This window comes from Nyctereutes procyonoides, unplaced genomic scaffold (assembly GCF_905146905.1).
Source record: "Nyctereutes procyonoides isolate TBG_1078 unplaced genomic scaffold, NYPRO_anot_genome, whole genome shotgun sequence".
NCBI classification, from domain to species: Eukaryota; Metazoa; Chordata; class Mammalia; order Carnivora; family Canidae; genus Nyctereutes; species Nyctereutes procyonoides.
This window is the reverse complement of record NW_026575146.1, coordinates 66,529,432-66,542,904: the sequence shown is the minus strand read 5'-3', so window position 1 is coordinate 66,542,904 and position 13,473 is coordinate 66,529,432. Positions and strand designations below refer to the sequence as shown.

Here is a 13,473-nt window from a genome sequence, read left to right as displayed (position 1 = left end):
CAGTTCCCTGAATACGTGCTGTGGTTGGTAGGGCTGGGGTCTGAACACTGTCCTCTCCTTCCTTGAGTAGGCCTGACACCTGTTACTCCTAGCTGGAAAGGATAGATCCAGAATCAGAAGACATGCACTTGTGGATTCCATCTTGCTTGCCTTCTCCATCACCAGGTGAATTTTCCAGGCCCAGGCCACCCAAGGTTCTACTTCGTTCCTCTCACTAATATTTCTTCATTCTTCCTTGTACCAGAAATTGCCATCACTGACTTGGTATTTATGTGGACCATGGGTTATTCTTGTAATATTTAGTTTCCCTTCCCATGGTCTATCATGTGCTGAGTTATATTTGAACAGTCAGAGCTGTATCTGTCCTGTCTTTACCTTAGTATTTGAATCATCCAGGTTCTGTGTAGTAGCTTATTAAGGTGTGTGGGAGAGGTTCACAGGATGGAAAGGAATCCAGCTGAAGCAAGACAAACTCAAACGTAGCCTTGTGATAAGCCGCAGCAGCTGGGGGAGGTCATGACCCTAGAGCTGAGTGCAAATTATACCAGAGATCCATTTGCTTGTCTTTTGGTGCCACAGTGGCACCCACACCTCATTTTTGCCTTTCTTTACCCATTATTCACGCTTATCCACCTTGTCAACTCTACTACTTGTCACTTCTGCTCTTACTTTAGCTCAAGGATAATCCTCACCTCTCTCAACTCTACATCTCAAAGCTTTTTCATACTGCAGTGTTGGATGCTTTTTCCATCTGCAGTGTTGTATGACATTGGCCTATACATTTGTGTCATGAAGTATGCACATTCTCAATCTCTGAACAACAGCAACTCTTGCAGTTAGATTTTCAAGGGCTGGACATAACATTCTATCTAGCACTCATGTGTCACCAATTGCTGCTGAAAGGCCAAAAGTTGTTTGCGGAGGAATGAGGTGTAGATCCTGCTTGTGATCTTTGTGTCACATCTCATGATTTTGCCATTCATCTTGTGAGGAATGCGCCATTCTCTCAACATCAATTGGCCAGTACTGCTAAGCACCCTCATCCTCAACCTGAACCCAATCAGATAATCCCATGCACTCAATCTTGGGTTTGTCAGACATCTGTAATAGCACTGTTTCCCTACACAAAGTTAATATGTAATTCACCAGCATTTCTCTGCTTTCAGGTTGTTGGTATGGAGCAGAGGATAAGGAAGCACTTTCTGAGCAGCATATTTCAGTTTAAGAGGGATCACAAATCGGGATTATCAAGGCAGGTCTAACTTCCCAGAAGGCCAACCGCCATGAAATGCTTGATGATCTTGAGTGACATTTTTCATTTGGCTGAGTACCAGGGAACACATCACAGGCAGAAATTATGCATGTATGGGACATTTGAGAAACTATTTTCAGAGCAAACCTTTATCCATACTAAAAGCAGAACACTGGAGAGAAACTACTGAGAAGTGATGTATTTGTAAACAACTGCAAATTCTGTCAGGGAAGCCCTTTACCCTTGGGGAGGTTGAGAGGTCTTCCTGTACAACTCAGGATTTCGTCATCAACAGGCCACACACACCAGGGAGAAGTCAAATAGTGGAATGAAGTGTGAGGATACCTTTCAAATACACATTTGTTCAGTGCCAGACCATCCTCCCTGGAGAAAGATGTTTTACGTGCAGTGAATGTGGGAAATCCTTTAGCCAAAGCTCCCACCTCACTAAACATCAGAGAATTCACACTGGAGAAAGGCCTTATAAGTGCAGTGAATATGGGAAATCTTTAAGCCAAAACTCTAATCTCATTCAAATCAGATAACTCACACTGAAGTAAGGCCTTATGAGTGCACACAATACGGGAAATCTTTTCACCAAAGCTCTGCACTACTTCAATGTAAGAGAGTTCACACTGCAGAAAGGCTTTATGAATGTAGTAAATGTGGGAAATCCATGATACATGCCAACATCATTACAAATCAGGGAGTTCACACTGGAGAAAGGCCTTATGAATGCAGTGAACGTGGAAAATAATTAAGAAAAGCTCTTCATTCCTTTACCATCAGAGAGTACACACTGGAAAAAGGCCTTATGAATGCAGTGAATGTGGGAAATCATTGTCAAAATTTTTGTGCTCCTTCAACATCAGAGAACTCACACTGGAGAAAAGCCTTATCAGTACAGTGAATGCGAGAAATCATTTTGATATATGTCTAACCTCATTATACATTAGAGTTCACACTGGAGAAAAGTCTTATGAGTGTGGGGAATGTGGGAAATCCTTTAGCCAAACCTCTACCTTCACTACACATCAGAAAATTCACACTGGAAAATGACTTTATAATTTTAGGAATGTGTGCAGTTCTAGAACTACTGCTTCAGGCTCTTAAAATACCAAAATGCTTACTTTGAAGAAAAGCTTTATGTGTGCAGCATACATGGGAAATCCCCTACTAAAAACTCCAGCCTCATGACACACAGAAAAGTTCATACTGCATCAAGGTCTTATGAAGCAATGAATGTGAGAACGCCAGAACCCCAAAGCCTTCACTCTTTGAATACAAATTTCACATGGGTAGAAACATCTCTCATGTGTAAGGATGTACAATGTCCCTGTTCCATACGTTGGAGCTTAGGGAGATCCCTAATGATGTTGCAGTCTGTCTGAACTGAACCACATCCAAACATATACAAATTCCAAGTACACTGGAGTTGCATTGCACTTTCTAACCTGCTCATGGCCTGTCCAGATTTATGCCATGGGAGGTTTCTGCAGAAGAAGCCACTTAACCTCTACTACCTAGCAGGTGCCTGTAGTCTCCATCGTTCATCTAGTGCAGTGAGTTCAGGGCAACTTGGGTGTTTTCCATTCATAACGGAGATTACTGAGAAGTCCGAGTACTCTTTTTTTTTTTCTCTTTGATATGCTGTGCCTTGTACCTGACCCATGTTTGGCCCAGTGGGAGATACTCTTGACTCGACAACATGGACTTTTTCCAGGGGTATGGTTCATGTGACTCCTGTGATGGAATTTCCCAGCCATCAAGTCACCAACTCAGGAGAAACTTGCCTCCCTATACTCTGGTTTGTATAATAGAGGCCTTATTGGTTATGCCACCTTTAATTTTGGGGTACTGTTCACGCTATAGGATGATTTGAAAAACAGTTGGGTTCTACAAACCTAAAGGAATGGCACTTTTGTTGGGATACCAAACCTTGTGTGCCTCAGAGGTTGACAGTATCACAGCAGAGAGTAGTTCTCCACTTTTGCCCTTGTTTGCATTGCTGCCCAGAGCTTCCAGTGAAAGACTACAGGCTTTCTGGTCCTATTTTGTAGTTTAAATGCCGTAATAGTTTCTGGGCTTCAAGGTCAACCTGAGAAGGAAGCAATTCTCATGACACCTTTGGTGCTTCTGAGAGCACCATGAAATTCTTATTCACAAGGGATCTTGCCTTGTACTCAGCAGTGGTGAGGAAAACCTCCTAGGTCCTGCAATGGAGCTATGGGCCCTCATGTCCAAAATTCTGTAGGGTAGCATCACTGGTTGTAAAAATGTAGGGGAAATTATAATTGCTACAGAAGCACTAGATTAGGGACACCTAGCTGGCTCAGTCACAAAAGCGTGTGACTCTTGATCTCAGTGTCATGAGTTTGAGACCCACACTGAATGTGGAGATTACCAAAGAAACAAAACAATAACAATTAAACACTAGATTAACAGCAGGAGGCAGGGACTAACCAATTGCTCAGAATGTTCCTCTTTAAAGAGATATCCACAAGGTTCCAATCACTGTGGCTGTGAAGTGTTAATAGATACAGAAATTCTTAGACCTGAACTATGAATCATACAGCATTAGGTACAACGAAATAAAATAACCTGAAAGTTTTGTGGATTCTTGTAGCCTCTGTGAACTGTCCTCAAGGTCATTTCTGTGAAGAGAAAAAAATGAGGACACAGAGAAGGGATATCTCTTCTTCAAGTTATGGGAACTTTATGACCCAGCCAGCATTCCTATTGAATCTGGTGGAAAGTCTTCACTGTTCACTTAATTTTTGACCACTGAGGCAAGGAGCCTTTGCAGAGCATAAGAAGAGAGATGGTAAAATCAATGTAGGGTATTTCCTAAAAATAGGAAATTAAAAAAATTTACATTGAATTATATTTTTAAAATTTAGTAAGGTATAAATGGTATTTTTAAAATTTAGTAAGGTATAAATGGTAAATATATATATTTAACATACAATTTGATAAGTTTTGACATTTATGTAAATACTTGAAGCCATCATCATGTTTGCTTATTATTTATTTTTGAGAAAAAGAAAGCAAAGGCAGGGGAAGGGAAAGAATTTTTTTTTTAAGATTTTATTTATTTATTCATGAGAGACACAGAGAGAAAGAGGCAGAGACACAGGCGGAGGGAGAAACAGGCTCCATGCAGGAAGCCTGAGGCAGGACTCGATCCCAGGTCTCCAGGATCATGCCCTGGGCTGAAGGCGGCGCTAAACCGCTGAGCCACCCGGGGTGCCAGAAGGGAAAGAATTTTAAGCAGGTGTCACACTCATTGTGGAGCCCAGTGCACGGCTCAATCTCAGAACCCTAAGATCATGATCTGAGCCCAAATCCAAGGTCAGACTCTTAATTGACTGAGCCACCCAGATACCTCCAACATTGTGTTTATAATGAACTTATCTATCACTCCCATGTTTACCTCACATCCTTTAATGATAGCACTGTGCCCTGTAGCTAAATACTGATTTATCTTTCATTACTTTAGTTTGCATTGTCTGGAACTTAATATAATTAAAGTCATTAAGTATTTACTTTCTCCCCTTGGGTGCCTTCAGCGGCATACTTTTTGGGATTCATCAATGATGCTTATATTAGTAGTTCATTCTTTTTATATTGCTGAGTATTCATATTTTGTAGATGTACAACTATTTGTTTACTCATTTATCTGTATGAATATGGGTTATTTCCAGTTTTTCACTGTTGCAAGTAAAAAGATTTAAATCAATTTTTCATATGGATATATTTCATTTTCCTCTGAAATGTCTGAGGTTAATGGATATAGAATTTTAACGAACTATGATCTAAAATAGTTGTTTTTGTATTCCTAACAGCAGTATTTGGGACCTCCAATTCTGCCATATCTTTGGCAGTAAGTGGGTATAATCTTTTTAAACCTTTAACCCTTTTAAAAAACCCTTCCAATAATTGTACAGCAGTATCTCACCGTGATCTTAAATTGCATTTCTGTTGACTATTCTTTCATTTATTTGCCAGCTGTATGTCTTTTTTTGGTAAAAATGTCTTTTCAAACTTTTGCCAAGTTTTTAAGATGAATTTGCTTTGACAAATAAGATAATGAAACAACAAAGACTTATTCAGAACTTTATTCATTCTTTAGTGATGTGGCTTTTTTGTAGTAAGAAATAATCATTTTTGAATAGCAAAGGAATATTTCCTAAATTTTCTTGTGCAGTGGCCACATACAGCATATATAGTTTAACCTGCATTATTGTATTCTCCATCACTTAAGTCTAGATATCCAACAATAAAATAAAAAAATAAATAAATAAAATAAAATAAATCAAGCCATGATTTGTAGTGTTCGCAATTTCCCCAGTATACATATTCCCACTATGGCCAACTTAAAACTGCCAGTGTGATATCACTGAACATCAAGCTCAGAGTTGCCAGTACTACACCAATATATTTTATTTCCACCATAGCAATTCAGTAGCCACAAATAACCTCAAGAACATAGGAAAAAAATATAGTGGAGACTAGAAAGGTAGAAGTTTTTATATATTTTTAAGCAGCTTCATTTCAGTAAAACTGAATAAAATAAGCTGGACATATTGCAAACATATATTCTCATGTTTGCTACATGCTTACACCTGAAACAAAAAGTTTCCTATTATGCCACTCTTTTTTCCCCTGTTATCCTTTTTAACTTTTCTTTTTTTTTTTTAAGATTTATTTTATTTATTTATTTACGATAGACATAGAGAGAGAGAGAGGCAGAGACATAGGAGGAGGGAGAAGCAGGCTCCATGCCGGGAGCCCGACATGGGACTCTATCCCAGGACTCCAGGATCGCACCCTGGGCCAAAGGCAGGTGCTAAACCGCTGAGCCACCCAGGGATCCCCTTTAACTTCTTTTCAACATATAAAATTACTGATACAATAACATATCTTTTGTTATGGCTATTTTTCAGTCTATAGACAAATGGAAAAGACTTTGTCATGAAGCCAGATGTACCCTTCTCCAATCTTCCACCATTACTTATCACTTCATAGCCACTCTTCTTTCATCTATACACATGTAGACCAGTGAGTATACTTTTTATTTTTGCTAAGTTAAGCTCTACGCCCTTTGTGGGCTTGAACTCATGACCCCAAGGTTATTAGTTGCATGCTCTACCAACTGAGCCAGCCAGGTGCCCCTAGTGGGGTACTTTTTTTTTTTATATTTTATTTATTTATTCATGAGAGACACAGAGAGAGAGGCAGAGACACAGGTAGAGGGAGAAGCAGGCTCCCTGCTGGGAGCCCACTGTGGGGCTCAATCCCAGGATCCCAGGATCATGACCTAAGCTAAAGGTAGAGGCTCAACTACTGAGCCACACAGGTACCCTTACATTTTTAATCAGACATACCATTTAATTCAGTCTCTTCAGGCTGGATATATTTATTTATTTATTTATAAGATTTATTCATTTATGATAGACATAGAGAGAGAGAGAGAGAGAGAGAGAGAGAGAGAGAGAGAGGCAGAGACACAGGAGGAGGGAGAAGCAGGCTCCATACCGGGAGCCCGACATGGGACTTGATCCCGGGACTCCAGGATCGCACCCTGGGCCAAAGGCAGGCGCCAAACCGCTGAGCCACCCTGGGATCCCCAGGCTGGATTTTTAAAATTTGAGGGCCTCTTCATAACCCAAGTAACTATCATACAAAATAAAAACACTTTAAAGTATGGCAAATACATTATCAAAGCTCAGTATTCTCAAAATGTGCCCTCAGCAAGTACAACTTTCTTCTATCCATCCAGTCCTCATGCCAGGCCAGTCCCAATGACACCCCCCCAGGACTAATGATTCTCACAGATGACCACATTTGCTCCTCATCACATACCAGGCTGAATGAAAACACCCCAGGCCCCACCAGAGTCAAAACAAACTCTTGGGGATCCCTGGGTGGCTCAGCGGTTTGGCACCTGCCTTTGGCCCAGGGTATGATCCTGGAGTCCCGGGATCGAGTCCCGGGTCAGGCTCCCAGCATGGAGCCTGCTTCTTCCTCTGCCTGTGTCTCTGCCTCTCTCTCTATGTCTATCATAAAAAAATGAAATGAAATGAAATGAAATGAAATAATGAAATGAAATGAAATGAAATAAAAAAATAATAACTCTTGGTGAATCCATAAGGATGGTAAATAAGAACCTGTTCCAGTCTGAGTATAATTTTTTTTAGATTTATTTATTTATTTATTCATTCATTCATTCATTCATTCATTCATGACAGACATAGAGAGAGAGGCAAAGGCAGGCACTAAACCGCTGAGCCACCCAGGGATACCCAGTCTGAGTATAATTTGCCTCAATTACTGTTTGCCTCTGGATCCATCTCTTGTCCACTTTTCCCTTGGAAGCTTTGACCACCTGCCAGACTATCTTGTCTGATACACTCTACCTTCCTGGTCACTTATCTCCCCTCCCCTGTAGATATGAAACCCGACACCATCACCCTGGTATGCAAACAAAAGACCCAGTTCTTGGACCCCTAGTCTCCCCTGCCTTGCCACCATAACCTGAATTTTGCCTCTTTTATTTATTTATTTTTTAATTTTGCCTCTTTTAAATGTGACCAGAGCTTACTCAACTTGTTCTTCACAATATCTACTACATTTTAAATATATCCAATCTGAATTCCTTCCCAGATTTCTCAACTGTGTGTCCAGGTGCCCATTTTAGGGCTCCATTTCCTGGTCTCTGAGATACCTTAGACTCTTAACATGGTCAAAACAAAGCTACCAAGTATCTCATCTCAAATGATGCAACTTTCATCCCTATAGTTGCTAAAATCAAACACCCTAAGGTCATCACTTATTAGTTTAATTCACTCATCCTCCACATTACAAAATTGACTTACCCTTTACAACAGGCATCCAGATTCCAACCACAACTTCTAAGTTACAAGTCTGTCCATTAATTCTCACCTGGGCTATCATTAGTAGCCTTCATTCTGATCTTCCTTCTTACTCTCTCAAGTCCAGACTGTTCACTCTGCATCCAAATGAAGTCTGTTAAGATCTCAATATCACTTACTCATTCTGATCACTTTTACCTCTAAGCATATGCACATCCTGGTAGTGGCTCCTAGGTTAACTTTCCACATCTGTTCACATCAGTTCCCAGTAATGGGAATACCCCTATATACAGCCTGCAGTGGACTTAGGAGTCTGGGCCTACGGCTTCTCTAGTGTCCCAGACACAAAGTCTGGAGAAATAGCACTGAGAGTCCAACAACATCACAATCCAGACAACATGGGAATAGGGGGCTAGGACCCTCAAGGTCCTGGGACGCCGTCCACTGATCTTTGTGGGTTCCAAAACAGCTTCTGTAGTCATGGGAACCTGTGCGAAGAGGCAGGTCTCAGAGAAATGGGTCCATGCCTGTTCCCTTTCCTAGACCCGGAGCCAGGTGACCTAAGGCTAGCTGTCTCACTTCTAGGCCTCTTACCAGCAGTGACCTCAGTGAACTCATCACCCTCCTCCAATCTGCTTTCGTTGAATTCCTGGGGGAGTTTTGAAACCCTCAGGGAGATCCTGCTCCTTCTTTGGCCAAAACTCCCCCTGGCATTTACTAGTCTTCACCTGAAGTTACCGCACCGCGCGGGCCACCAGTCCGGCGCGACCCCGCCTCACGTTACCAGTTCCCCAACGTCAAAGTCCTCCCGCCTCAGGAACCCCCGCAGCCTTGCCCCAGCCCGCCCCTCCCCTGCAACCCGCTCCCGCATGCCAGCGTGCCCGCGCCTCCCCGTCCCGGACACCGGGCCGGGGCCGCAGGGACACGAGCAGACGCCCCGCGCTCGGGCCTTGAGGGTCTGGGTGGGGGAAGGGCAGGGAGGGCCCGGGGGACGAGTGTTTACCTGCATCCGGGCCCTGGGCGCGGCCGCCGCCATGAGACTCTGTGGACAGAGCGGACCCCCGGACCCAGGTGTGTGCGGCGTGGACAGCGCGTCCCCTCGCGTCTTCTCGGTTAGTCACCTCAGTGCCCAGCCCGCGCTCTGTAGGGCCTCACCATGAACGCCCACTCCCAGAGCAGTCAAAACGACTCCCAAGTAGAGAACACAGGAAGTTCCGCCTCTACGAGCTGTGCCTCCCACGGAACCACTTATTTTCTAAGACTGTATTGGTCACCCACACTTGCCGCTTCACGCTGAGCATTCTGGGTAATCTAGTTGCCTGGATCCATAGGCCCTGGAGTGAGTTTCTTAACTGAATTCTGATCCAGGGGAGGAAGTTATCAGGAGTCTGGAGAGGCTGACTACTGGTCCAATAGCAGAGGAGTAGCTTCGTACCTTACTAAAGGGGCTCTATCATATTTCTAGGGAGTACTGTCTACAACTAACCAAGTGTTTGGAGACATGATTTTTTTTTGATTTTATTTATTCGTAAGAGAAACAGAGAGAGAGAGAGAGAGAGAGAGGCAGAGACAAACGCAGAGGGAGAAGCCGACTCCACGCAGGGAGCCCGACGTGGGACTTGATCCCGGGTCTCCAGGATCACGCCCTGGGCTGAAGGAGGCGCTAAACCGCTGAGCCACCCTGGCTGCCCGGAGACATGATTTCTGATTCCCAGAAGCTCAGCAAGTTCCTAATGGCTAAAAATATTTCTAGATGCTCTAAAAGGTCACAAATCCAAATGCATATATTATTCCATAGCGTCATTCAGAAACAAAAATGTGTTCACTGGAAACTGAATCTAATGTTATAGTAATCTAACTGCAGCAAAGTGATGTCACTTATGCAAAGCCCCATGTCTGCAAACCAAAATATAACTAAGTTTAACTTTCCCAGACAGGGAAGGTTTAGGTCAACCGATTAGCACTTGCCTGTCCTGCACAAGTTACTTGGCCCCGCACCATGGCTTTTCTTTGCTCCATTTAAGGAATGTAACCTTGCCTTATCAGTGCAGAGATGTTGGGATGCACAGCTATTGGTCAAGAAAGAATTCTTGAACATCTTCAGTGCAAAAAAGTGGTTTTATTAAAGTACAGGGACAGGACCCAAGGGCAGAAGGAGCTGAACTAGGGTTATGAGGGGTAGCCGATTATATACTTTCAGGTTGGGAGGGTGTTATGGATAGCACAAACCTCCAAGATATCTTGGAAACAAGGTTTCTAGGACCCTGAGGGGCTGGCTATTGTTAGGAAAGGTCATTTATTATGGTTTGGTAAAAACAAATCATGAGACCCTTCAGATGTATGTCACTGGGCCATATGTTTGGAGTATGGCTGCTAACATACATCTTGGAGGGTAAGGAAAAAGGAAGTTTCCAAAGGAATTTCTATATTTTTAAAGTAGACTCTCAGGATCCTAGAGAGTCAGGTTAAGATTGCCTTTTGCTCTTAGCAAAGAGTCATTATCAAGGCAGCTGAACTCCCCAAAGAAGGTCATCTGCCTGTTTCAAGGAACTTGTTACTGGGCTGTATGTGGTAAGTAAATCTAATTTTTCTTCTGCCATTGTTTCCTATATCAATCACCAAATGCCTGGTATGATCTGTCTGTTCCTGTTCCCTTTCGCATATACAAATTGTTAATTTTTTACAGCTCTCAGAGCTCTTTACTATCTGCTAGATTGGTTGTTGCCCAACTCATGAATTGCCAAGTAAAGGCAATAATTTACTAGTGTCGGGACAAGGATAGTGGAGGGATGCTTGGCCACCCGGAAGCAGAAGTACAAAACTGGACTTCTGGGATGCCTGTGTGGCTCAGCAGTTGAGCGTCTGCCTTTGGCTCAGGGCGTGATCCCGGGGCCTGGAATAAAGTCCCGCATTGGGCTCCTTGCAAGGAGCCTGCTTCTCCCTCTCTCTACCTATGCCCCTCTCTCTGTGTGTCTCTCGTGAATAAATAAATCTTTTTTTAAAAAACTGGATTTCTGCAGTTCCCACAGGAAACATCTCTCCTGCCTTTAGAGTTAATCACATATGATTCATTGAGCAACACTTGTATCTGTTGAATATCTCACTTTATCTTCTTTTTTATTATCATTATTAAATAAATTCTACTTCCCCAATACAAGACTCAAACACATGACCTCAAGATAAAGACTCACAGACTCTACTGACTAAACCAGCCAGGCACCCCATCTCACTTTATATTCTGATATGTGTTTAATTCCTTTAGGAATCTGGTATGTGTCAAAAATGCCATGCTGTTTGGTACAGAGCAATGGCTGCAGTTTTCAAAGATGGAAGACATATGCAAAGGTTGCTCCAAACACTGAGATATTGGGAATATCTTAAATCCATGATTTCATTTCTTTGCTAGGAAATTATTATCATTTCTCTTGTGACTGCAGTGACTGATATCCACGGGAATTGATATTAACTCAGAAAAAAGTCATAAAATGCAAATTACAAAGACCTAATATATCTATGGATGATTCAAAAGTAGTGGCAGAAATTGCTTGGATGAAACAACATGGATAGTGATAAAAGGTAACACCTCAGAGAAGTTCTGGCAAAAATGTCTGAGAACAGACAGAATTAAATGAGCACAGGACTAAAATGGTCATTCTGAAGGTTTCATCTCCAAAATGTCAACTTTTTTCATTCTTGAGAATGTTATGCAATACCAGCATGTAGGGAGAGCTAAGAAGAACATTTAGAGCAGCCAGACTTACTTAAAAAACAGAAGCTGAGGTTTGGGTGATAATGATATGTCAATGTCAGTTCATTAATTGTAACAATGTGGAATTCTCGGGGATCCCTGGGTGGCTCAGCGGTTTAGCGCCTGCCTTTGGCCCAGGGCGTGATCCTGGAGTCCGAGGATCGAGTCCCGCCTCGGGCTCCCGGCATGGAGCCTGCTTCTCCCTCTTCCTGTGTCTCTGCCTCTCTCTCTCTCTCTCTCTCTCTCTCTCTCTCTATCTCTCTATCAAAAAATAAATAAATAGATAAATAAACCTTAAAAAAACAATGTGGAATTCTCATGGTGAATATTGACAATGGGGGAGACTATTCATGTGTAGATGAAGGGGTATAGGGGAAAATCTCAGCATTTTCTGCTCAATTTTGTGTGAATCTAAACTGCAAAAAAAAGTATCTAAAAATGCAGAGGAATTTAAACATATATATATATTTTTATAAACAAAGTAGGAAAAAAGTGATGATGGTGAAGCTACAATTATCTGAATTAATACTGTAATTGCTTTGACATGTCACAAATGTAAAAATTTTACTTAATCATAAAACAGTATTTAATTCAAAACATTAAAACAAAAGCAGTATTTTAAAAAAGATTTCCTACGAAAGAGTCAATATTTTTAAAAACATTTCCTATGAAGAGAGATTATATTTAAAAATACAAACTATTGACTCTACATCACTAGTTGATTATAACTTAAAGAAAAAAATACCTGAAAATATTCAAACTGTTTTCCATTATATTTCTAGTAAACTAATGGCATTGTTATTTTCAAATATCAGTGCTATTAAGAACCAAAGTTTTCATCATGTGAAAAAAAAAAGTGAATATAAGATCAATTCATTAAAACCAAGTAATCCGGGCAGCCCTGGTGGCCTAGAGGTTTAGCGCTGCCTTCTGCCTGGAGCGTGATCCTGGGGGCGGGGGATCTAATCCCATGTCAGGCTCCCTGCATGGGACCTGCTTCTCCCACTGCCTGTGTCTCTGCCTCTCTCTCTCTTTCTCTGTGCCTCTCATTAATAAATAAAGTAAAATCTTTAAAACAATAAATAAATGAAACCAGGTAATCTTAAATCCATTTAGAAAAGTCATGATTAAAAAAAAAAAGAAAAAAGAAAAGTCATGATTATGGGGATTCCTGGGTGGCTCAGTGGTTCTGCGCCTGACTTCCGCCCAGGGTGTGATCCGGAATCTCAGGATCGAGTCCCGCACTGGGCTCCCTGGATGGAGCCTGCTTCCAATCTGCCTCTCTCTCTCTCTCTCTCTCTCTCTCTCTTTCTCTCTCTGTGCTTATCATCAATAAATAAATATTATTTTTTAAAAGTCATGATTACTATTCATAATGAGATTAATTGAAATGAGAACGCTCTTTGTTTTTTGAAACAGTTCTTGTTTACATTAAATCAATTTTTAAAAAGTAAAACACATTAAATTTGGGGGAAGAAGAATGACTCTTAATGAATCAAAAATTTAACCATGGAAGTGAAAATCAGGTGTATGGAATAACATCCTAATAGCACTGGTCATTTTGCATCACACGATCATAAATCAGATTCATTTAAACA

The 13,473-nt window shown here is 41.6% G+C and overlaps 1 protein-coding gene across 1 annotated transcript in view; it reads right to left on the bottom strand.

Annotated features, from left to right (window-relative positions):
* Positions 1-8,344, bottom strand: part of ZNF671 (zinc finger protein 671) — a 41,754-nt gene extending 33,410 nt beyond the window's left edge. The window contains exon 1 of the mRNA XM_055311792.1: positions 8,198-8,344. Within this exon, the coding sequence (XP_055167767.1) occupies positions 8,198-8,209 (12 nt within the window). The 5' untranslated portion in view covers positions 8,210-8,344. The remainder of the gene's footprint in view (positions 1-8,197) is intronic.
* Positions 8,345-13,473: the final 5,129 nt, after the last annotated feature.